The 22,589-nt window shown below is 41.5% G+C and overlaps 1 protein-coding gene and 1 non-coding gene across 2 annotated transcripts; one reads left to right on the top strand and one right to left on the bottom strand.

Moving 5' to 3' along the window:
- The first annotated feature begins 1,260 nt into the window (after positions 1-1,260).
- Positions 1,261-1,337, top strand: trnaa-ugc (transfer RNA alanine (anticodon UGC)). The gene has a single exon. It is a non-coding gene; the product is annotated as a tRNA-Ala (tRNA).
- A 3,486-nt stretch (positions 1,338-4,823) lies between these two features.
- LOC139538911 (eIF5-mimic protein 2-A-like) lies at positions 4,824-14,261 on the bottom strand. Its single transcript, XM_071341480.1, has 12 exons — positions 14,139-14,261; positions 11,635-11,709; positions 11,374-11,550; positions 10,891-10,985; positions 10,611-10,676; positions 10,021-10,156; positions 9,394-9,503; positions 8,845-9,015; positions 8,379-8,525; positions 6,178-6,316; positions 5,273-5,395; positions 4,824-5,095 (listed from the first exon to the last, which is right to left on the bottom strand). The coding sequence occupies exons 2-12, from the start codon at positions 11,696-11,698 to the stop codon at positions 5,061-5,063; spliced, it is 1,263 nt and encodes a 420-aa protein (XP_071197581.1). The 5' UTR covers positions 11,699-11,709; positions 14,139-14,261; the 3' UTR covers positions 4,824-5,060.
- Between the last annotated feature and the right edge of the window lie 8,328 nt (positions 14,262-22,589).

Raw genomic sequence — 22,589 nt, 5'->3', positions numbered from 1 at the left:
TCAGCATGAAGCGGTAGCTAAATGGCTGACAAATGGTTTAAAACTACAAGACCAGAAAACCAGACTGCGTGTAGTGTTGGCTGCACGGCTGGAAATGGCTAAACTCTGAGACTATCGATCACTACAGAAAAAGAGCAAATCTTAGACGTAAAATTACTAGTCTGCAGCTAGAAATTACATAAACCTAGGACGAGAATATCGACAACCGCCGAAACAACTATTCTAAGAACATGGTACGCCTGACATCCATTATGAATACAACCTGAGACTTTCTGTCAATTGACTCTTCCGCAGACAGAACAGCGATTTCAGAGAGAGACAAGACATACAAGCGTAAATATGTACATTGCAGTTTCTTTCAGAATGAGTGGCCGTTCATGTGCAAAGGATTAGGTTTTCAATTAATATAATTATCAAATGTGTGTAGTGAATCCATTTTGTCTTTCCTGCTGTTATCTGTCCCCACCCCTTTCCATTGTCTACCAAGCCGTCATACCGGTTTAGCCCACTGGGGACTTATCAATGCATTGTGTTAGTAACCAGTATCTACTGTTTGTTTGTAATATATTTCTGTGATTATTTAGTTAGTAAATAAATAATTAAGCCAATTTGTATATCGCTGATTCATGATTTAGGCTAGGGTTTGTGCAGATATCCAAGGGTTTGCGACGTTCAGTAATGAGAACTGATGAGGTAATAATAACAATTCATTAATAAGAAACTGTTTTGATAAGATATGAAAATATCTATGAGATATGAGTTATATTCGGGAAATTGACACTATAAAAAAAAAATCCGTGGTGCCCCGACTTAGTTGATTAAAGTTACATGATTAGTTTAATTGCGTAATTAAATTAAACATCGATAATTGATTTGGTAATATACAGTCTTCACATTTAATGATAGTCACAGACACGACATTGGCCTGGCACCACAATGCCAGTTCACTTACCTCCTCCATATAGGCTGACTCGTTATCAGGCCTACAACCGGGGTGTCATCAACAAACTAGTCCTGTCCTGGCTGTGTTGTGTGTCTGTTTTCTGACGGTGTTATTTCGATGAATTCTGCATTGCATTCTGAGTCTGTTTATTGACCAAGCAGCAGTGTGAAATCCAGAATAATTGTTTTCACAAGTCCCTTGGCACAATGAGTTCTATTCAGTTCACGCTGCAAGCTCAACAGAGAGAGAAGAGAAACATTTTTAAGTTTCAATTTCCTAAAACTAAACTGCCAGTTGTTTATGTGTATGTAAGAGTTGGTCCCGTGTGGCTCAGTTGGTAGAGCATGGCGCTTGCAACGCCAGGGTTGTGGGTTCAATTCCCACGGGGGGACCAGGATGACTATGTATGAACTTTCCAATTTGTAAGTCGCTCTGGATAAGAGCGTCTGCTAAATGACTTAAATGTAAATGTAAATGTAAGAGCAGTTGTTTATGTAAGAGAGGTTGTTTTTGTTTATAATATTGTGGTGGCAGAATTTGGGGTAAGACATTGTAACTTCTCAAGAGATATGTTCTGTGTTGGACTGTGATGTTATGCCTTTCATAGACTCCTGCTATGTCTGCACCCTAACATGTTGTGTTCCGGAACTGTTGCTTGTCAAAAATAACTGTTGTGTAACATTATGATTGTATTATTACCTCTCACTACATAAGGGACACGGAACAGTTTATTATTCAAGTTCTTCCCTGTGAAATCAGACACAGATCTCCCACGCAGCTGCTTGAAAAAAGATTTTTCTATTATACAATTAAATAGTCTCTGCTTTAATCTCTGGATCGAGTTTTCCACAACAATATGAAATGGTGGAATCCATAGCCCTCTTCAATTGATTTGTTGTCAATATCAAATAGTATTGCATAGATAGATGCCGTATTGTTGCATACACATCATGACTAGGAGAATCCTAAAAGGCTAAATGTCAAGCAATAAAGTGGGGTACACCAACATCCCCTGAGAATCCACTCGTCAAGGCAACTCTATCCCCCTCATCTCAAGAGTCCCTCATTACTAGACAAAGCTTGACAAGAGTCAACAGGTGTTATAATCTAGTCACCATCGAACAATTGAAAATAGATGCTCAAGTACTAAGAAACAAACAGCTCCTTTAGTTGACAGGGAAAACTCCTGCATGCAGGGCATATTCGGTAGCATGGTCCCTTCGCAGCAGCACACACCTTTGGCTTACACTACTACCAGAGCATCTACTGACATACAGTGATGAGAAGGGAAGAGAGGAGGGGAGTGCACTGTGACAGCTTACCAAGACTGCGGCAGGCAACAGCAGCTTGACAGGCACAGCAAAGTCCCACTGCCTTGGCGCCGCTGGTGTTGTTGACAGTACAGAGAGGTGGGAGGACATCACAGCCATCAACAACATGGCTGCCTGCTCAGCTACACACACATGCACACACACACTGCTCTCTCAGAACAGTGCCTTCCCAATTGCTCCATGTTCTTTGTAAATACTTAACAAAACAAAAACAACAAAGCTACGCTTCCTTAGGGACAAAAAGAAAAGTCTAATACTTCCTAGATTTGATAGCACTTTCAAGCTATAGCCATTTTAATAGGTTCATTTGTCCTATGTTTCACTGGAGAGGAACACATTTTTAAGACATACACATACTGCCATCTGTTGGTGATTAGCAAAAATGTATTTAACGTTTCTGAACATACAATGCTGTAACTATTTATTCAAAAGCAGTAGAACAAATCTGCGTCCCCCAATCTTTATTTTATTGTTGTAGCCTGTTTGTGGCTGAGGTGAAAGCATGCATGGGGCTTCAAACATACAATACCCTACTACAGTACATAAAAAACATGAAGTTGTTCTGCAGGCTGGAAAAACAAGTCAAGGATGGCCAGTTCCAGGTCCGCATGGTGAGAGGTTCCCTGCATGTTCAATGCACCACAGAGTATACTATACAGACTGTATTTGTTTAATTAATTCAGTCAATCAAAACCTGTAAGAGTAACTTTACTCAGTGACTCAGAATAAAGTGTCTTGCTAATTGAGATATCTTGACAACCCCCCAGTCTGTTAACTGTCCTGCAATGACCTCAACATTACCCACCATGCCAGGGGATTCATTTTTTTATATATGTTCTTCTGTCGAAATTGCTGTCATACGCAGAGAAACTCATCCACGACATCTTCTCTCTGACTGACTACAGCAATGCGCTGTTTGGGTGGCCTCCCAGCCAAATCACTAGAGGCTCCATTTAACGCAGAGCAGTGCTGCCAGGACCAAGAAGTCAGACCACATCGCCCCGATCCTGGCCCAACTCCACTGGCTACCGGTCAATTACAGGATCGACTCCAAAATCCCCATGCTTGTATGTAAAGCCTTAAATGGAATGAGCCCCACCTACAGAAGCGACCTCATCTCAAACAGCGAGCCACATCAAACTCTTCGCTCCAGCCTCTCTCTAAAGCGCTAAGTCCCCAAGACACATCTCCGAACTATGGGTGAACAAGACTTCTGCTCCCTTGACCCTTACCTGTGGAATGCTCTCCCTGACCACCTGATAGCCTCAATTACTCTGACCTTTTAAAACAGGCATTAAATCCCACTTCTACAGTCCCAATCAAAAATGTATTTAGCACCTAGCCCACTATTGCCATTTCACCTGCCTTTATTCCAAATGGGTTTTTATTGTATATAATTATTTATTTTTCCTCAGTAGAGCTTTGAGAACTAAAGAAAAGTGTTACACAAATTAACTGTATTTTGTTCTAAATTACTTGTTTTTCACTGCCTCGACCTCCTACAGTAGGTGATATTCAAGTGTTTATGTTGGGCTTTGAATTACTGTCTCATCCCCTTGTTTTCATCATGCTTGACTGAGCCATAATTGCTATTTAAAGTGAGGAGTTGGATCGTTGTTTTGTACACCGTGAATAATGTTGCTCCTTGTGCACTTCAAGGTATGTAGTGCATAATGTTAGTCTTTCCAGGTACTTTGGATCACATGTAGGTTAGGTTAATATTGCATGTGTATGAGCATGAATCATATTAAAGGGATGGGTAAGGGATCTGCACAAACCATCATTCTGTTTCGAACCAAACTCTGCACTGTTCCAAGTAAATGTGTTTTGGTAAAATGTTGAGTGGAAATTGTTAAAAGTAGTCCTTGTGCATGCAGTGGTATGGTTTGTTTAACTTTGCAATCATTGGTTTTTGTTTGACAGTTTCACTTTAAAATGTGTCTGTCACTGTCACCATGGAATTGCCCATTATTAAAAAAATTTACACTAACATAATCCATCCTTTTAAAATCACTAATTTCACACTTACATCAACAATATCTCTGTGCCCCAACTTTTCATAACTGCTGTTGAGGGTCATTTCAAAAGCCTCATGAGTAAATTACACTATTCAGAATGACACAATCTCAGAGTAATTACACCAACACTGAATGCCAGTACTAAACTTTATTTTAAAGAGTCTAATTGATAGTGTAAAGAAATGAAATCTAATCTATATGAAATTGTTAAGGTCATAATGATAATTTTGCCATTTGATTTTGAAGATCACTTGAAGTATCAAAAACAAATATTGTAAAATGATTTAATTAAACATTTTAATTTGGCCTTACTGCCATTAGCCCATACGTAAACGCATTGAATAACAGATTCACTACATGGAACAGATAGTGACCCGCCCCCAGCTTAAACTGACAGATTTTTATGGGGATTTTTGATTAATATGCCAATAAAATTTCCGCAGGGGCGCGGACATTGACCTTAGGGGGTTAGATGTGGCAACATGTCTTTCCCTTCAAATGAGGAATCATTAAGAACTTCAAGGGAGACTATTCATGATTCATGCTATCCACAAGTGTAAACTTTATTAGTTTTAAAATGAACAGAATGTAAAAGCCCTTACATCTATACATCATGGTTGGAGTGGAGGAGGTAGAAAAAAGAAAAGAGGGGGGGTGGGGGAAGACAAGCACTTCTGTAACAGAACATTCTACTGCTCCTGGTGCCACTGTACGTTATAAAAAAAAAATGTAAAAAAATGACACGCCTTGGATTTGGCTTGAGGTCCGTTAGTCAGCAGCCTCGTCCTCCTCGGACTCAGATTCTGGGAGAAAATTTGAGATTCAAGTCAACTGCATGAACAGAATACAGTGCTATGGCGAATACAGACAAAACCACAGGGACTAGAGGATGAGCTAGTTGAATTAATTGATTTTCAGTGGCGCTGGATAAGATTTCCTGCTAAATTACCTGACTAACGTCAAATGTTAGCCATGCTCACCTTCCTCTGCGTTCTTGAGCCACTCCACAAATTTTTTCATCTGTTCCAGGAACACACTCCTTCCTTTGGCAACGTGGGCCTCTGTGTACCACTTAAGAATGGCCTCCTCACTCAAAACATCCGCTGGGAAAAATAAATCAACATGAAAATTACAACTGCATGAAGATGCAGTTATTGCCACTTGACAAAGACAATTGTGCCAAAATACAAAGTGTTGATGTGAATCTGTTAGGCAACAGAAAAATATTCTCTCATGTCACTCACCTTGCATTCACACATTAACAGCAGAATCTGCTTCTTCAGCAAGTGAAAGCGTACATATGTCTCACCTCTCCCCCTCTTATATTTGGAAGAAGACACACCAATATAAACTGACCTCTGTCCCTACAATATTTTCTGGTGGGTTCAGATCGGCTAGCCGGAATAGGAACATACTTTTAAAGGAAGATAATCCAGATCCCGCTTTGATAAGCGCGGCGGGAAGGTTTTGGTTGCTACTGTCTGAATCCAGGGTCATTCAGAAAGGATCAGAAGATAGGATCATTGCTCAATGGATACAAGTATCCAAGGTCCCTCCCTCAGACATCCTCCTCCAATGAGCTTTGATAGGTATTGAGGAAACAAGGACTGAGGAGGCAGACAACGCTCTTCACTGATCTCCTTTACCTTTGTATAAGTAAGCCCTGTCCAAGCCAGAACAACCCATAAGGCAGGAGCCCTTCTCCTGTTTCTGTAGCATAAGGCAGCTTGATGTACAAGCACACTCCCTGGACAGGAAGCTAGTCTGTTGCAGGGCATTTCCCTCAATCCATCTTCTTAATGCTGAGTGCTAAGCATCGCTTTTACCAAAGATACTGGTAACTAACCAAAGATATCTAATTTGCTTCTTCTACCCGTGCTGTTACCTTTGTAGAGCAGCACCACAATCTTCTGGAAGGAGTTCATGAAGTGGATGTTGTCGTAGCAGTACTCCTGCATCTTCACGAGCAGTAGGATCTCAGAGGCTCCCTGGGATGTGAACGCCTTCAGCAAGGGGCTGTATTGCTGCGGAGAGGTGGAGAAGAAGGGGGTGTTTTTTGAGTCATGAAAACTAGTGGCAAAAAATGACACTCAATCCCATCACAGCGGTGAAAGTGATGGCTCTGTGAAATTTTAATTTTATTTCACCTTTATTTAACCAGGTAGGAAAGTTGAGAACAAGTTCTCATTTACAATTGCGACCTGGTCAAGATAAAGCAAAGCAGTTCGACACATACAACAACACAGAGTTACACATGGAGTAAAACAAACATACAGTCAATAATACAGTAGAAAAATAAGTCTATATACAATGTGAGCAAGTGAGGTGAGATAAGGGAGGTGAAGGCAAAAAAAGGCCATGGTGGCGAAGTAAATACAATATAGCAAGTAAAATACTGGAATGGTTGATTTGCAGTGGAAGAATGTGCAAAGTAGAGATATAAATAATGGGGTGCAAAGGAGCAAAATAAATAAATAAATACAGTAGGGAAAGAGGTAGTTGTTTGGGCTAAATTATAGATGGGCTATGTACAGGTGCAGTAATCTGTGAGCTGCTCTGACAGCTGGTGCTTAAAGCTAGTGAGGGAGATGAGTGTTTCCAGTTTCAGAGATTTTTGTAGTTCATTCCAGTCATTGGCAGCAGAGAACTGGAAGGAGGTGGCCAAAGGAAGAATTGGTTTTGGGAGTGACCAGAGATATACCTGCTGGAGCGCGTGCTACAGGTGGGTGCTGCTATGGTGACCAGTGAGCTGAGATAAGGGGGGACTTTACCTAGCAGGGTCTTGTAGATGACCTGGAGCCAGTGGGTTTTGCGACGAGTATGAAGCAAGGGCCAGCCAACGAGAGCGTACAGGTCGCAGTGGTGGGTAGTATATGGGGCTTTGGTGACAAAACGGATGGCACTGTGATAGACTGCATCCAATTTATTGAGTAGCGTATTGGAGGCTATTTTGTAAATGACATCGCCAAAGTCGAGGAATGGTAGGATGGTCAGTTTTACAAGGGTATGTTTGGCAGCATGAGTGAAGGATGCTTTGTTGCGGAATAGGAAGCCAATTCTAGATTTAACTTTGGATTGGAGATGTTTGATGTGAGTCTGGAAGGAGAATTTACAGTCTAACCAGACACCTAGGTATTTGTAGTTGTCCACATATTCTAAGTCAGAGCCGTCCAGAGTAGTGATGTTGGACAGGCGGGCAGGTGCAGGCAGCGATCGGTTGAAAAGCATGCATTTAGTTTTACTAGGAGAGTTGTATGGCATTGAAGCTCACCTGGAGGGTTGTTAACACAGGGTCCAAAGAAGGGCCAGAAGTATACAGAATGGTGTCGTCTGCATAGAGGTGGATTAGAGACTCACCAGGAGCAAGAGCGACATCATTGATGTATACAGAGAAGAGAGTCAGTCCAAGAATTGAACCCTGTGGCACCCCCATAGAGACTGGCAGAGGCCGGGACAACAGACCCTCCGATTTGACACACTGAACTCTATCTGAGAAGTAGTTGGTGAACCAGGCGATGCAATCATTTGAGAAACCAAGGCTGTCGAGTCTGCCGATGAGGATGTGGTGATTGACAGAGTCGAATGCCTTGGCCAGGTCAATGAATACGGCTGCACAGTATTGTTTCTTATCGATGGCGGTTAATATATCGTTTAGGACCTTGAGCGTGGCTGAGGTGCACCCATGACCAGCTCTGAAACCAGATTGCGTAGCGGAGAAGGTATGGTGGGATTCGAAATGGTCGGTAATCTGTTTGTTGACTTGGCTTTCGAAGACCTTAGAAAGGCAGGGTAGGATAGATATAGGTCTGTAGCAGTTTGGGTCAAGAGTGTCCCCCCCTTTGAAGAGGGGGATGACCGCAGCTGCTTTCCAATCTTTGGGAATCTCAGACGACACGAAAGAGAGGTTGAACAGGCTAGTAATAGGGGTGGCAACAATTTCAGCAGATAATTTTAGAAAGGGTCCAGATTATCTAGCCCGGCTGATTTGTAGGGGTCCAGATTTTGCAGCTCTTTCAGAACATCAGCTGACTGGATTTGGGAGGAGAAATGGGGAAGGGCAAAATCAGTGTAAACCAACCAGCTCACCTTCAAATGCTTGATGGCTTGTTCTGTGACCAGTTCCTCTTTCTTGTTCCACTCCACATAGCTCATAACACTGGTCCACACGATGCCGATCATGGTCTGCTCTGAGATGTTGTTCTTCTTCATCTCCTCCCTGGCTGACGCAATGATCTGGAGGGAAAGGATGACAGGAAAGCAGGTCAGTAAGTAAGGAACTGCTTCTGGTTATTGGGCATTTCATCTGCATCCCATGCTAACAAAATTAGGCATCATAATCAAACAATATCCTTCATCAACACAGACCAAGGCTGTGTTCCAATTTTCTACCCCAAGTGTGCTCAAATGTACTCCTCATGCTAACACCAACCCAATGCTTCTAAATACAGAAGGGAGAATGAGAGCAATTGCACCCTTTAAGGGTTAAGGGTAGGGAACTCAACCAGTGGAGTGCTTCTCCAGCAATCAGCATAGACCCAGACTTTGGACTCACGTCTTTGAAAGGGTCCCCGCGTTCCATTTGTTCCTGGAGATCCTTCTGAAGCTCCTTACGGGACCCTATGGCCTGCTGGTTCCTGGCAAAGTCCGACAGCTCTTTGAGACCGGCATCTGTGAAGTACTTAGAGAAATGCTCACAGCTCCGCTTGTTGGCAGGGAACAGCTCCTGCAAAACACAAGGTGGAGAAACAGGCTTTACATCACAGAATTAAATAGAACAAATACTATTACATTGTATCTTTATGATTAAGCACTGTCCAACTCTGAAGGCTTCCCCTTGGCTCTTTCTCAATTCATCTTTCCTCGATTCCTTGCATACCCCCTCAAAACTCATTGGAAAGATTGTCAAAGGGGATCGACCTTGGATCTTCTCCTTCAGTACAGTTGAGGTGGCGAGGAGATAGACAAATTGAGATACAGCCTTCGTATTCCCAGGAGAGCTGCCCATTCTTAACTTCCCTAATTATTGTTTTTACACTGACCAAAGGAAAACTAGCATGGCTTTGGATTGGACATTACCCACATGATTGGTGGTCTCACTCACCAAAAGTCTATTATCCATGCCAACCTTCCGAAGACTTCCTGCCACAGAGTTGATATCCTTCTCATGGATCCAGGATTTGAAAAGTTTCACAGCAAAGGCTGCAGAGACACCTGGGTAAAAAAATAAGGGGACACCATATTTTAGGCCTAGTGCCTACCAGGTGAAAAGCCAAATACCACAGGAGACGATTCTACAAGTTTTACAAGTCTGCCCCGTAAAAACAGAAGTGAAGCAACTTCAGACACAAGGACTGTTGTAAGAGACAAAACCATAAATATGCCCTTCATAAATTCACATTCACAGTGAATGTACGCAACGTTTAATTTAAGTAATAAAGTAACTGGATATGAGCCTGTAAGTATACAGGCTGGTTTCCAGACAGATTAAATCTAGTCCTAGATTTTTTTAAATAATGATTCATGGAGAATCAGTTCAGGCTTAAAGCGATCAGATTAACTCATGGACTCTGTGTCCAGTATGAAGGAAGTTAAGAGGTAGTTTCAAGAGCCAATCAGAGACATAATGGTATCCATGAGTTCATCAGACTCATGGATACCATAAATCTCATACTATCCGTTTAACTTTTGTAGCAGAAGCCTGCCCTATTGAGCTGGCACTGCTGCACACCTTCTTTGACGAGGTTCTCATTGTAGAGGCTGTTAAGGATAGAGGCTGAGATGTTGCCATTTGCCAGCAGAATGCCAGTCAACATGGCCAGCTTGTTGCGCTCAGACTCAGTGAATCCCTTCAGGAATAGCAGCAACTGCACAGGAGAGAAGAACAAGAGGGAAACTCAAACACTGAAACTTAGAATGGAATACAATAGAATGCTGGTATAAGAACAGAATGCAATTCTATTCCATTCTAACCTTAGCAAACTTAAATTGCATATTCGCCAAAGAAAGGAGTATACGGTGTGGATAGAATGCAGCACTTTGGACTGGATAACATTATTGAACATAAGTTGAAAGAATTGCATATTCTATAATCATGCCAGGATCAATAATGTTATCCATTCTGACATCTATCAAGACTTCATCCCAAATAGCACCCTATTCCCTTTACAGTGCACTCATTTTTACCAGCACCCTGTTGATGTCCTTTGGGAAACATCAATGAGTTGAATAACTAGTTTACGGTTGAACGATCCAACAGATAAGAGAGCAAGTCACATCTTGAACAATGTTGCTCAAGACGACAATCAACAATGCCTTCACCTTCTTGATCTCCTCTTCAAACCCTTTCTCCAGGTACTTGTAACGCCTGATAAGCTTGTTGAAAACCTAGGTATCGAATGGGAAAATTAAATCAGATCTCTAAAAAAACAGCCTAATGTCAATCAAAACTGTAGCACACTTATCATAATCAACATTTTCTGTCAGTAAAAAGGGGAAAGGGGTTTGAATCACCACTACTAATATTGCTAGTAAGTCAAGGTATCATCATTTTCAGCTCTTTATTGTTAAACCAAAAACAAACACTATTGCACAAGTGTACCTGAGCATATGCTTGCATGGTCTCCAGGTCTTCTTGTGCTGTAAACAGACAGAACTCTGTACGGGTCAAGTCATCTGACAAGGTACCACCTGGGGCTGAACAAGAATAAAAAGGGAAAGTTATTATACAGACTGTCACACACATTCTTTCATTCTATTCTATCACCAGAACTATATTATTTTCCCGGCATTCTATTCTTTCCCATCCTTACACCAACATTCTATCCTTACCCAGCATTCTATTCTATCCTTACCCAGCATTCTATTCTATCCTTACCCAGCATTCTATTCTATCCTTACCCAGCATTCTATTCTATCCTTACCCAGCATTCTATTCTATCCTTACCCAGCATTCTATTCTATCCTTACCAAGCATTCGATTCTATCCTTACCAAGCATTCTATTCTATCCTTACCAAGCATTCTATTCTATCCTTACCAAGCATTCGATTCTATCCTTACCAAGCATTCTATTCTATCCTTACCAAGCATTCCGCCAGCCACCAGGATGTCGAAGAGCGTCTCAGCATAGCGGCGGTAGTCAAGCTTGGCACCAGAGGCATCAAGAAATTTCGCAACAGCGTCCAGATCACTGCCAGTTTGGTTCAAACCTTGTACAATGGTTTCCTGAAACTGAGTAGGGTCAAACACCTTCTTTTCATCTGTTGAAAGATCAATGCATTTATTAGGGACAAATCATAACAGCAATTGACCAGTCATGATATCAATATTCAGTTTACACCCACCTCTCTTCCTAGTTTTAAAACGCTGGCCTGTAAGCGTTGGCTTCTGAATCTTTTGATTACTCATAAAAAGACACCCTGAATGAGACAGAGAAAAGATTATACTATAGCTGAAAGATCAGCTAATGATAGTTACTTTACTTAGCCAGCAGATCCGATCCACTTGCTTACAGCTGTACTAGGGTCGAACAGCATTCATGTGTATTTAAGACACACGGAGCCAGAACAAGACATGGCTTGGGAAAAGTACCTCAATCCATTGATGAGAAATGTGCTGTACTCCGAATTGTCTGTTACATCAAAAGATTGAGCGATTGCTACGTTTTTCAGGAAAACTATCCTTTTTGTAGGTAGCAGAAGCCACAGGAGCCATTTTGGAATCAGCTCATTTGTTGTTCAACGGGATGTGCCATTTCAATGGCTGCTGTTGTTACTGCTTGCTAAAGGAGGACAAAAATGTCAGTTCACATATAAACAAAGTCATTCAATCTTCTCTGTGTAACAGTTGTGATTATGGGACCAGGGGCAAAAGGCGGTATGCTCCGGTAGAGCGCCCATGCAAAATAAATAGTGGGGGTACGCTGTCCCGGTAAAACGTTAGCCTATAACAATTAATACAACATGTTCAAAAACTATAGGCTATTACACAATTAATTAACATTACTGCATGTCAGCCGCATGAAAATTTGCGAATTGACTGGAAACCAAATTGTGCTGTGGTTTGAGGAGAACACTTACATTTTGTCACAGGGAGATGAGTGGCCGAGACGGTCACGGGCAAGGCGGAGATGAGTGGCCAAGACAGAGGCGTACATGGACAACAGTGGATGCTTCAATTCAGGCTACAAGTGTAGGCCTAATGACAATCGCAGAATAACAGATGTCTCTTCCCAGTAATCAAATCGCAGGTGCACAGTGCACTGTTTGCGTTTGGATGCTGAAATAATTTTGTGAGTGGACAAATATTTGCGGGTAGCCTACAGGAGCATCTTTGTTTGGCAATCAGATGATATCATGACTGGTTGTGTTTATGCCACATTAAAAAGGCATAGGTGACGTGTCCATAAGACATGGGGAAGCTTTCCCTAAAGTATATCGAATTAAATTTCCAAAATTATATAGCCTAATTAGCTTACTCCTGTCTATACAGAAATAAATAAAATCCTTCAAAATAGGATACAACAGAAAGCATGATTTGGCCACAGAACATCATTAACTTAAAAAACACGTGGATTGTTTTACATTGGGGGCTCCGGAGTGGCCCAGCAGTCTAAGGCACCACATATCAGTGTTAAAGGCTTAACTACAAACACCATTGTTCGATTCCAGGCTGTATCACAACCAGACATAGGTCCCATAGTCCCATAGGGCCACGCACAATTGGCCCAGCATAATCCGGGTTTGGCCTGTGTAGGCCGTCATTGTAAATAAGAATTTGTTCTTAACTGACTTGCCTAATTAAATAAAGGTTACATTTACATCACAAAGCCTACAGTCGGAAGGGCCTGCAATTTGGGCAGCGCAAGCTGCAATTACCAAACAGATGATTGTTTAAGTGCGACTGTCGGTGAAAAACAAAGAGACCCAGCCAGGGATATCCCAATATTTAAAAATCAATCACAAAAATAAAATTGGAAAACAAATGGCTATAAAGAGATGACAACGAAAAGGTATCAAATTCCTTAACTTAATTGTGCGAACAGTAGCCTATCTTATTTGCACCAGTGGAGAACATTGGACATATCCCTGGCGAGTGTGCATATTCACTGTCTTTGTCATTGGGTCTGTGGCACTTATTGTTTTTGGACAATAATTTCCTCCTCCAGATTAGATGGATCTCATATTGTATTTGTGTCTCCCCTTTTCGTTGGCAAATTACATGGATCAGACAACAGTTGTTATTGATATGTTTGTCAGTGTCAGCCGAGTAGGCTACCTTGTAATTTTTGTAGTATGAAGAAGAAGAAAAAAAGCATGTTTGCACCTGGGTGTCCCACACCGGTAAGAAAGTACATCTACTTCCCCCCTGCATTCGGTGTACATCCATGGATTGAGGTACGTTTTACATGCCATATCTCGCCTGCTCCTGCGGTGTCTTAGACACAGGAATGCTTTCCGACCCTAGCTAACTGAATGCAAGGGGGTCGGCTCTGCTGGCTATGCGTTACCTAGTTAGCTAAAGGCCGGCCGGCTGGCTAACACAGCGGCCTCGGAGACGCAATCCATGCATGGCCAGTTAGCTAGCTAGTTAGTTACTGACGAATTGAACTGCAAATCAACAAATACTGAACATCTGTAACATCTTGCAAGACGAACTAGCAAACTACTGCTGTGTAGAAATACCAAACTACAATGCTAGCATGATTGACAGAGTTAAATAGCTAACGTTAGCTAGCATAATTGCTAAAGTTAGCAAACTTGCGCAGGCGTCAAATAAACTTAATTGATTTAGCTAGCTACTACTATCGTCATCATACCAGACATACAAGTTAAATTACACTACTTACCGAAATCAAAGTTATCCTCAAAAACAGTCGAAGAAACACGAAATACTGCGACACAACTGAACAGGCCAGACCTAAAAACTCAGTGAAAAGTGAAGGGTGTACTACGGCTGCGCAAGCTTGATATGACGTAGACAATATGCCGCGTTCGTACTTCTTCTTCTTCTTTGGTGGGGTTAATCGGCGGTTGGCATCCAACATTAGGGCGCATTACCGCCACCTACTGCACTGGAGTGTGGGCCAGAGACGGAGAAACTAAATCCTACCTGCCAGCCCCGTTGCTCTTAAAAAAAGATAACAAAATATTTGAGACTATATCTAATGACGTTCTACTCAATATACTCTTTAAACGAATTTCCTGTATCCCCTTCTTCCTCATACTAGATCTCATCCTCTCTCTTTCCTTCCAATAATGTCCACACTGTATCAATACATGCTCCACTGTCTCTGTTTCCTGGCAATACTCACATTTTCCTGTTGGATACTTTCCTATCACATGTAAGGTCTTATTCGACTGGCTGTGTCCCACCCTTAATCTTGTAAATATAGTCTCCTCTCTTCTGTCCCTTCCTGCCGTTCTCCCCAACTTTCCTCTGTACTTGAAATAAATGCCTGCCCTTAGTATCTCTATTCCACTGCTCCTGCCATTTCTCCACCATCACTGTCCATATCATGCTTTTTGCCTCTGCCTTGCTCATTGAAACTACCATATCAACATCCCAACTACTTAGTGCTTGTTTAGCCAGTACATCAACTGCCTCGTTCCCCTCCAATCCCACATGAGCTGGGGAGCCATGTAAATATTATCTTTATACCCATTTGTTTACTCCTGGCATGGGTTTGTAGCACCTCATAAAGTAGGTATTGTTTGCTACGTGATATAAAGGACTGGAGACTCCTTAGCACTGCACATGAATCAGAGCAAATAACTACTCTTTCTGGCTTAACTTCCTCCACCCACTGCAAGGCCAACAGTATGGCCATCAGCCACATTCATAACATCTGTACATTTCATAAATACCCGCATACGACTCGGAAAACCCACTTGAACGCCCTCCCACTGTTAATATTTCATCCCCAACTCTGAGTTTCCCACTTAGATCTCTCTAAACAAAGAACACAGCAAGCATGGCGGAATCTTCAAAGCAAATGTTATCCAATCACGTACATAATTTACAGCATGTAAAATGATATATGATAGTAGTCCCCTAATAATTAAATGTATATAGGTAGTTGTGACACCCCTTTTTTTGTCCATGATGGCAAACACAAATTTAACTGAACATAAATTGGCAAAAAAATGATATAATACTAAAAGCTTTGTTTAAAAAAAACTTGGATCATAAGTACATTCTTGCCGTGTATTATTTGTTTTCTTACAATTTGGAACCAAACGTGACAATTGTCCAATGGTGTGACTGTCCCAGGTAAGGTTGTGGAGCTTTGAATTTAAGTATTTATTATAACATTTATTTAAATGAATACAATTCCCTTCACCTAATCTTTTAGTTATAACACAGAAGTTTATTTAAAATAACAATAGTCCTCAAGTCTATTCATGATATTTCCAAATAGTTTTGATTGATTACATTTTGTCCATAAAAGCAATGTCCACTTGGTGTGACACAATTCTGTGATTCAATAATGAGCCAGCATTTGGGCACCATTGTGGTAGGGACAGTTATCTTGCAATGAGTAAGTACTGAAGACATGGCTGGAGCACATGGCCTGACCAGATTGTAAAAGCTTTATGATAAATATTTATCAAAATGTTGCACTTTTGAGCCATTGCCATAAAAGGGGTCAGTTTCTAAGTTCTTTGGTATGATGCAGTTTGAATGTGTATATATTACAAATAAGAATACTTTTTGACAATTGAAGTATAAAAAGCAATGGAAACATGTTGTGGTGAAATCATATGGAAAGCTTACTGTAAGCCCCAAAATGGACCATACAGCCTGAGATTTCCAATGGTGTGACAGCTTTTTTCCCTTGGTGTGTCACGCCAGAGGAAGTAGCTGTCACTCCAGGGAACATAACCAATTAATAAACTTCTATAATTACCTCTTTAGACTTATTTTTCATCAAATAACACTTATTTGCATGAGACCTATTTGTATCCTGTTGCAATTTTGATAATTTTAAGTGATTCTGAATGCAATATTTATGTTTTCATTATCCCAGGCCTGGTTTCTCACTGTCGGCAGGTGAGCATTGCTCTCGTGACCTCTGGGTCTGTCTCTGCCCTCTGGGGAGGATTGAGTTCTTTTACGTGGCCCTGGTGATGGTGCAGGCACATATTGGGGGCTGTGGTACTCCTATTCCTGGTTCTCACTCCCTGCATTAGACCATCCCTCCCCTTGGTCCCTCTCTGTCTGTCCTACCAGTTTCACTCCTCTAATTGACATACGTGATCCATCTTGAGAGGGCCAAATCAGCTGTGCCTCTTTTGGAGACTGTTCCCCCCCTGCTCTAACTGTTTGATTATGCCATATTCTTGTCCCAAAGATTAAGCAGTGCAGTGAAAATGTGAATGGCTCATTAAATCAGTTAAGGTTCCATTTATTGCTCAAATGTTACTTTGATAACTGTGTCAATTCTAGTGCTAAGATATGCCAACAATTGTTGACCTTCGGGGACATGCATTTATCAGACCCAAAACCCATAGAGAGTGACCCTTCGTGGCACTGGCATATCATTCGAATGTCTGCCCCATCAACTTCCGATGGTAGTTTCTGTGCCTACCATGGTGACCATGGGTAACGGGGAATCAGGGTTTGATTCTGGAGAGGGAGCCTGAGATATGGCTACCACATCCAAGGAAGGCAGCAGGTACGCAAATGATCCACTTCCGATTTGGGAAGTCCTTGTAATTGGAATGAGTACACTTCAAATTCTTTAATGAGGATCCATTACTGATGTTTAGAAACATTTTTATAGTGGTCAGAAACTTCTGAAAGTGTCATTAATTATATCTTAACAATAAAATTTGACTGCCTATTGTGTGTATTGTCCGTTGTGGTGACAATAAGTTATCTTGGATAAAATGTTAAATTAATTGTTTAGCAAGTAAGATAATTGCTTTTGACATGGGCTTAGTGAAATAACTGTGTATCTTACCTTAAATGTAATTGCGAGACACTTGGTTAGCATATTCAATCTCTCCCTATCCCAGTCTGCTGTCCACACATGCTTCAAGATTGTTCCTGTACCCAAGAAAGCAAAGGTAACTGAACAAAATGACTATTGCCCCATAGCACTCACTTCTGTCATCATGAAGTGCTCTGAGAGACTAGTCAAGGATCATATCACCTCTACCTTACCTGACACCCTAGACCCACTTCAATTTGCTTACATCCCCAATAGATCCACAGACGATGCAATCGCCATCGCACTTTACACCCTATCCCATCTGGACAAGAGGAATACCTACAGTGGGGCAAAAAAGTATTTAGTCAGCCACCAATTGTGCAAGTTCTCCCACTTAAAAAGATGAGAGAGGCCTGTAATTTTCATCATAGGTACACTTCAACTATGACAGACAAAATGAGAAAAAAAATCCAGAAAATCACATTGTAGGATTTTTATGAATTTATTTGCAAATTATGGTGGAAAATAAGTATTTGGTCACCTACAATCAAGCAAGATTTCTGGCTCTCACAGACCTGTAACTTCTTCTTTAAGAGGCTCCTCTGTCCTCCACTCGTTACCTGTATTAATGGCACCTGTTTGAACTTGTTATCAGTATAAAAGACACCTGTTTACAACCTCAAACAGTCACACTCCAAACTCCACTATGGCCAAGACCAAAGAGCTGTCAAAGGACACCAGAAACAAAATTGTAGACCTGCACCAGGCTGGGAAGACTGAATCTGCAATAGGTAAGCAGCTTGGTTTGAAGAAATCAACGGTGGGAGCAATTATTAGGAAATGGAAGACATACAAGACCACTGATAATCTCCCTCGATCTGGGGCTCCACGGAAGATCTCACCCCGTGGGGTCAAAATGATCACAAGAACGGTGAGCAAAAATCTCAGAACCACACGGGGGGACCTAGTGAATGACCTGCAGAGAGCTGCAGTGCCAGACGTGTCCCCCTGCTTAAGCCAGTACATGTCCAGGCCCGTCTGAAGTTTGCTAGAGAGCATTTGGATGATCCAGAAGAAGATTGGGAGAATGTCATATGGTCAGATGAAACCAAAATATAACTTTTTGGTAAAAACTCAACTCGTCGTGTTTGGAGGACAAAGAATGCTGAGTTGCATCCAAAGAACACCATACCTACTGTGAAGCATGGGGGTGGAAACATCATGCTTTGGGGCTGTTTTTCTGCAAAGGGACCAGGACGACTGATCTGTGTAAAGGACAGAATGAATGGGGCCATGTATCGTGAGATTTTGAGTGAAAACCTCCTTCCATCAGCAAGGGCATTGAAGATGAAACGTGGCTGGGTCTTTCAGCATGACAATGATCCCAAACACACCGCCCGGGCAACGAAGGAGTGGCTTCGTAAGAAGCATTTCAAGGTCCTGGAGTGGCCTAGCCAGTCTCCAGATCTCAACCCCATAGAAAATCTTTGGAGGGAGTTGAAAGTCCGTGTTGACCAGCAACAGCCCCAAAACATCACTGCTCTAGAGGAGATCTGCATGGAGGAATGGGCCAAAATACCAGCAACAGTGTGTGAAAACCTTGTGAAGACTTACAGAAAACGTTTGACCTCTGTCATTGCCAACAAAGGGTATATAACAAAGTATTGAGATAAACTTTTGTTATTGACCAAATACTTATTTTCCACCATAATTTGCAAATAAATTCATAAAAAATCCTACAATGTGATTTTCTGGATTTTTTTTCTCATTTTGTCTGTCATAGTTGAAGTGTACCTATGATGAAAATTACAGGCCTCTCTCATCTTTTTAAGTGGGAGAACTTGCACAATTGGTGGCTGACTAAATACTTTTTTACCCCACTGTATGTAAGAATGCTGTTCATTCACTACAGCTCAGCATTCAACACCATAGTACCCTCCAAGCTCATGATTAAGCAACTGGGTCCTGGACTTCCTGACGCCCCCCCACCCCATCCCCCCAGGTGGTGAAGGTAGGAAACAACACTTCCACTTCGTTGATCCTCAACACTGGGGACCCACAAGGATGCGTGCTCAGCCCCCTCCTGTACTCCCTGTTCACCCATGACTGCGTGGCCACGCATACCTCCAACTCCATCATCAAGTTTGCAGTAGGCCTGATTACCAACAATGACGAGATAACCTACAGGGAGGAGTTGAGGTGCCTGGGAGTGTGGTGCCAGGAAAATAGCCTCTCACCCAACGTCAACAAAACAAAGGAGCTGATCGTTGATCGTGGAAACAGCAGAGGGGCACCCCCCTGTCCACATTGACGGGACCACAGTGGAAAAGGTGGAAAGCTTCAAGTTCCTCGGCGTACACATCACTTAAAAACTGAAATGGTCCACCCAAACAGACAGTGTGGTGAAGAAGACGACACAGCACCTCTTCAACCTCAGGAGGCTGAAGAAATTTGGCTTGGCAACTTAAACCTTCACAAACCTTTACAGATGCACAATTAAGAGCATCCTGTCGGTTTGTATCACAACCTGGTACGGCAACTGCACTGCCCACAACCACAGGGTTCTCCAGAGGCTGGTGCAGTCTGCCCAACGCATCACCGGGGCAAACTACCTGCCCTCCAGGACACCTACACCATCCGATGTCACAGGAAGGCCAAATAGATCAGCAAGGACAACAACCACCCGGGCCACTGCTTGTTCACCCCGATATCATCCAGAAGGCGAGGTCAGTACAGGTGCATCAAAGCTGGGACCGAGAGACTGAAAACAGCTTCTATCTCAAGGCCATCAGACTGTTAAATAGCCATCACTAGGACATTAGAGGCTGCTGCCCTATATACATAGACTTGAAATCACTGGCCACTTTAATAATGTTTACATATTTTGCATTACTCATCTCATATGTATACAGTTTTTTCTATCATATTCTACTGTATCTTAGTCTATGCCACTCACATTGCTCGTCCAAATATTTATATATTCTTAATTCTGTTTCTTTACTTTAGATTTGTGTGTATTGTGTGTATTGTTGTGAAATATGTTAGATATTACTTGTTAGATATTACTGCACTGTTGGAGCTAGAAACACAAGCATTTCACTACACCCACAATAACATCTGCTAAACACGTGCATGTGACAAATAACATTTGATTTGATTTAATTAAACAAGGAAATAATATGTTTTTCATTTTAAATCCAAGAATATGATTACTGATTTAAAGACAGAAGTAACTAAATAATGAAAAAAAAGATTTGTCTTGTCTATTTGGGAATCATTGAAACCTTTACATAACCATTAAGTGTAATGTCACACCAGAGGACAAATTCAAGGCACTAATGCATTAAATGGTTAATTCAATTGGATATAAACTCAAAATTGAAGCTGGCCATGTAACATTTTGAGTTGTTTAGACAGTTTATTGTAACTCTATTTTTTTTTTACCTACATTTTAGAGGAAATAATTGTTCTACGTTTGTTTTGGCCGTATGGCAACTACCCATATAGGAAACAGATCAGAGGGATAGCGGGTCTGACACCTTTTAATGGTTGAATATTACCTTGTGTTCATTTGTTGTGTTTTGCCCCGTAATCATGGCTAGTTTGGAAGCCTTTGTTTACACCTCTAGAAGAGGAACTGATATAAAACACCTAGTATTCATTAATATACTGTAATATGCAAATGCATACAGACAACCTGCTAGCTCTAATCCCTTTTAATTACAGTAAAATACGGTATAAATAATTTTCTTACAGTTTAATAGTTACTTTTACTGTACTGTGTTTCATTGCTCTAGCATCAAGTTACCGTGAATATCTCAGTAGCATTGTATTGGCACTAAATAGAGATAGTCAGAGATACTGTATGTCATAAGATATATTGCTGTATTTACAAAAACATGTAAGATCAATGTGTCCTTAACTACAGCAACATGTTCAGTAATGGTTACAGAAACGTTTTACTTGCTATGACTGTGCTATGTGTTTTTTTAATCAACCTTGGTTGAATGTAAATTGCAAATAACAATACAATTTACGAATAACAATTATGAAGATGGCGCCAGAAGAAATGGCAGCCGCTTTACGGGTGACTAACCAATTGTGCAATTCTGTGTTTTTTTGGCATTATTTGTAACTTATTTTGTACATAATGTTTCTGCCACCGTATCTTACGGCAAAAAAACAGCTTCTGGATATCAGGACAGCGATCACTCATCTCGGATGAGACAAAGATTTTTTCTTCAACAAGCAGGACGCACAGGATGTATTTCAGACACCCTACAAGGCCGAAATCCCTGTCATTGGCAAGAGAAAGAGACGCAGGTATAGAGGACACAGGGCGGGGTGCCTTGTAAGGATTCGCCAACGGCGAGTGAGAAATCTGCCCTTACCATCAATATTACTTGCCAACGTACAATCACTGGACAATAAATTAGACGAAGTACGATCACGAATATCCTACCAACGGGACATCAAAAACTGTAACATCTTATGTTTCACCGAATCGTGGCTGAATGACGACATGTAAAACATTCAGCTAGCGAGATATACGCTGCACCGGCTAGACAGAACAGCACAAGACGAGGGGGGGGGGCAGTCTCTGTATATTTGTAAACAACAGCTGGTGCACGAAATCTAAGGAAGTCTCTAGATTTTGCTCTCCTGAAGTAGAGTATCTCATTGTAAACTGTAGACCACACTATTTGCCAAGAGAGTTTTCATTTAAAAAAAGTGTGGCTGTTTATTTACCACCACAGACTGGCACTAAGACCCCACTGAGTCAGCTGTATAAGGAAATAAGCAAACAAGAAACCGCTCACCCAGAGGCTGTGCTCCTAGTGACCGGGGACTTTAATGTAGGAAAACTTAATTCAGTTTAAACTCATTTCTATCAGCATGTTTCAATGCGCAACCTCACCCTCCATTTGGCAAATCTGACCATAATTCTATCCTCCTGATTCCTGCTTACAAGCTCAAATTAAAGCAGGAAGCACCAGTGACTCGGTCTATAAAAACGTGGTCAGATGAAGCAGATGCTAAACTACAGGACTGTTTTGCTAGCACAGACTGGAATATGTGCCGGGATTCTTCCGATGGCATTGAGGAGTACACCACATCAGTCACTGGTTTTATCAATAAGTGCATCGAGGAAGTCATCCCCACAGTGACTGCACATACAGTTGAAGATGGAAGTTTACATACACTTAGGTTGGAGTCATTAAAGCTCGTTTTTCAACCACTCCACAAATTTCTTGTGAACAAACTATAGTTTTGGCAAGTCGATTACGACATCTACTTTGTGCATGACACAAGTAATGTTTTCAACAATTGTTTACAGACAGATTATTTCACTTATAATTCACT

The sequence above is a fragment of the Salvelinus alpinus genome, chromosome 14, assembly GCF_045679555.1.
Source record: "Salvelinus alpinus chromosome 14, SLU_Salpinus.1, whole genome shotgun sequence".
Classification (NCBI taxonomy): Eukaryota; Metazoa; Chordata; class Actinopteri; order Salmoniformes; family Salmonidae; genus Salvelinus; species Salvelinus alpinus.
Note: the sequence above shows the minus strand (reverse complement) of the source record. Positions and strands in the feature narration are given on the sequence as shown.

What these genes read in the sequence shown, in the direction of transcription:
- LOC139538911 (XM_071341480.1), bottom strand. Translation starts at nt 11,698, where the DNA reads ATGAGTAATCAAAAGATTCAGAAGCCAACGCTTACAGGCCAGCGTTTT. An exon ending in GGTGGCTGGCGGAATGCTTG is followed by an intron (nt 10,986 to 11,373) that starts GTAAGGATAGAA and finishes ATTCTTGTTCAG; the next exon opens with CCCCAGGTGGTACCTTGTCA. An exon ending in TTGAAGAGGAGATCAAGAAG is followed by an intron (nt 10,157 to 10,610) that starts GTGAAGGCATTG and finishes TCTCCTGTGCAG; the next exon opens with TTGCTGCTATTCCTGAAGGG.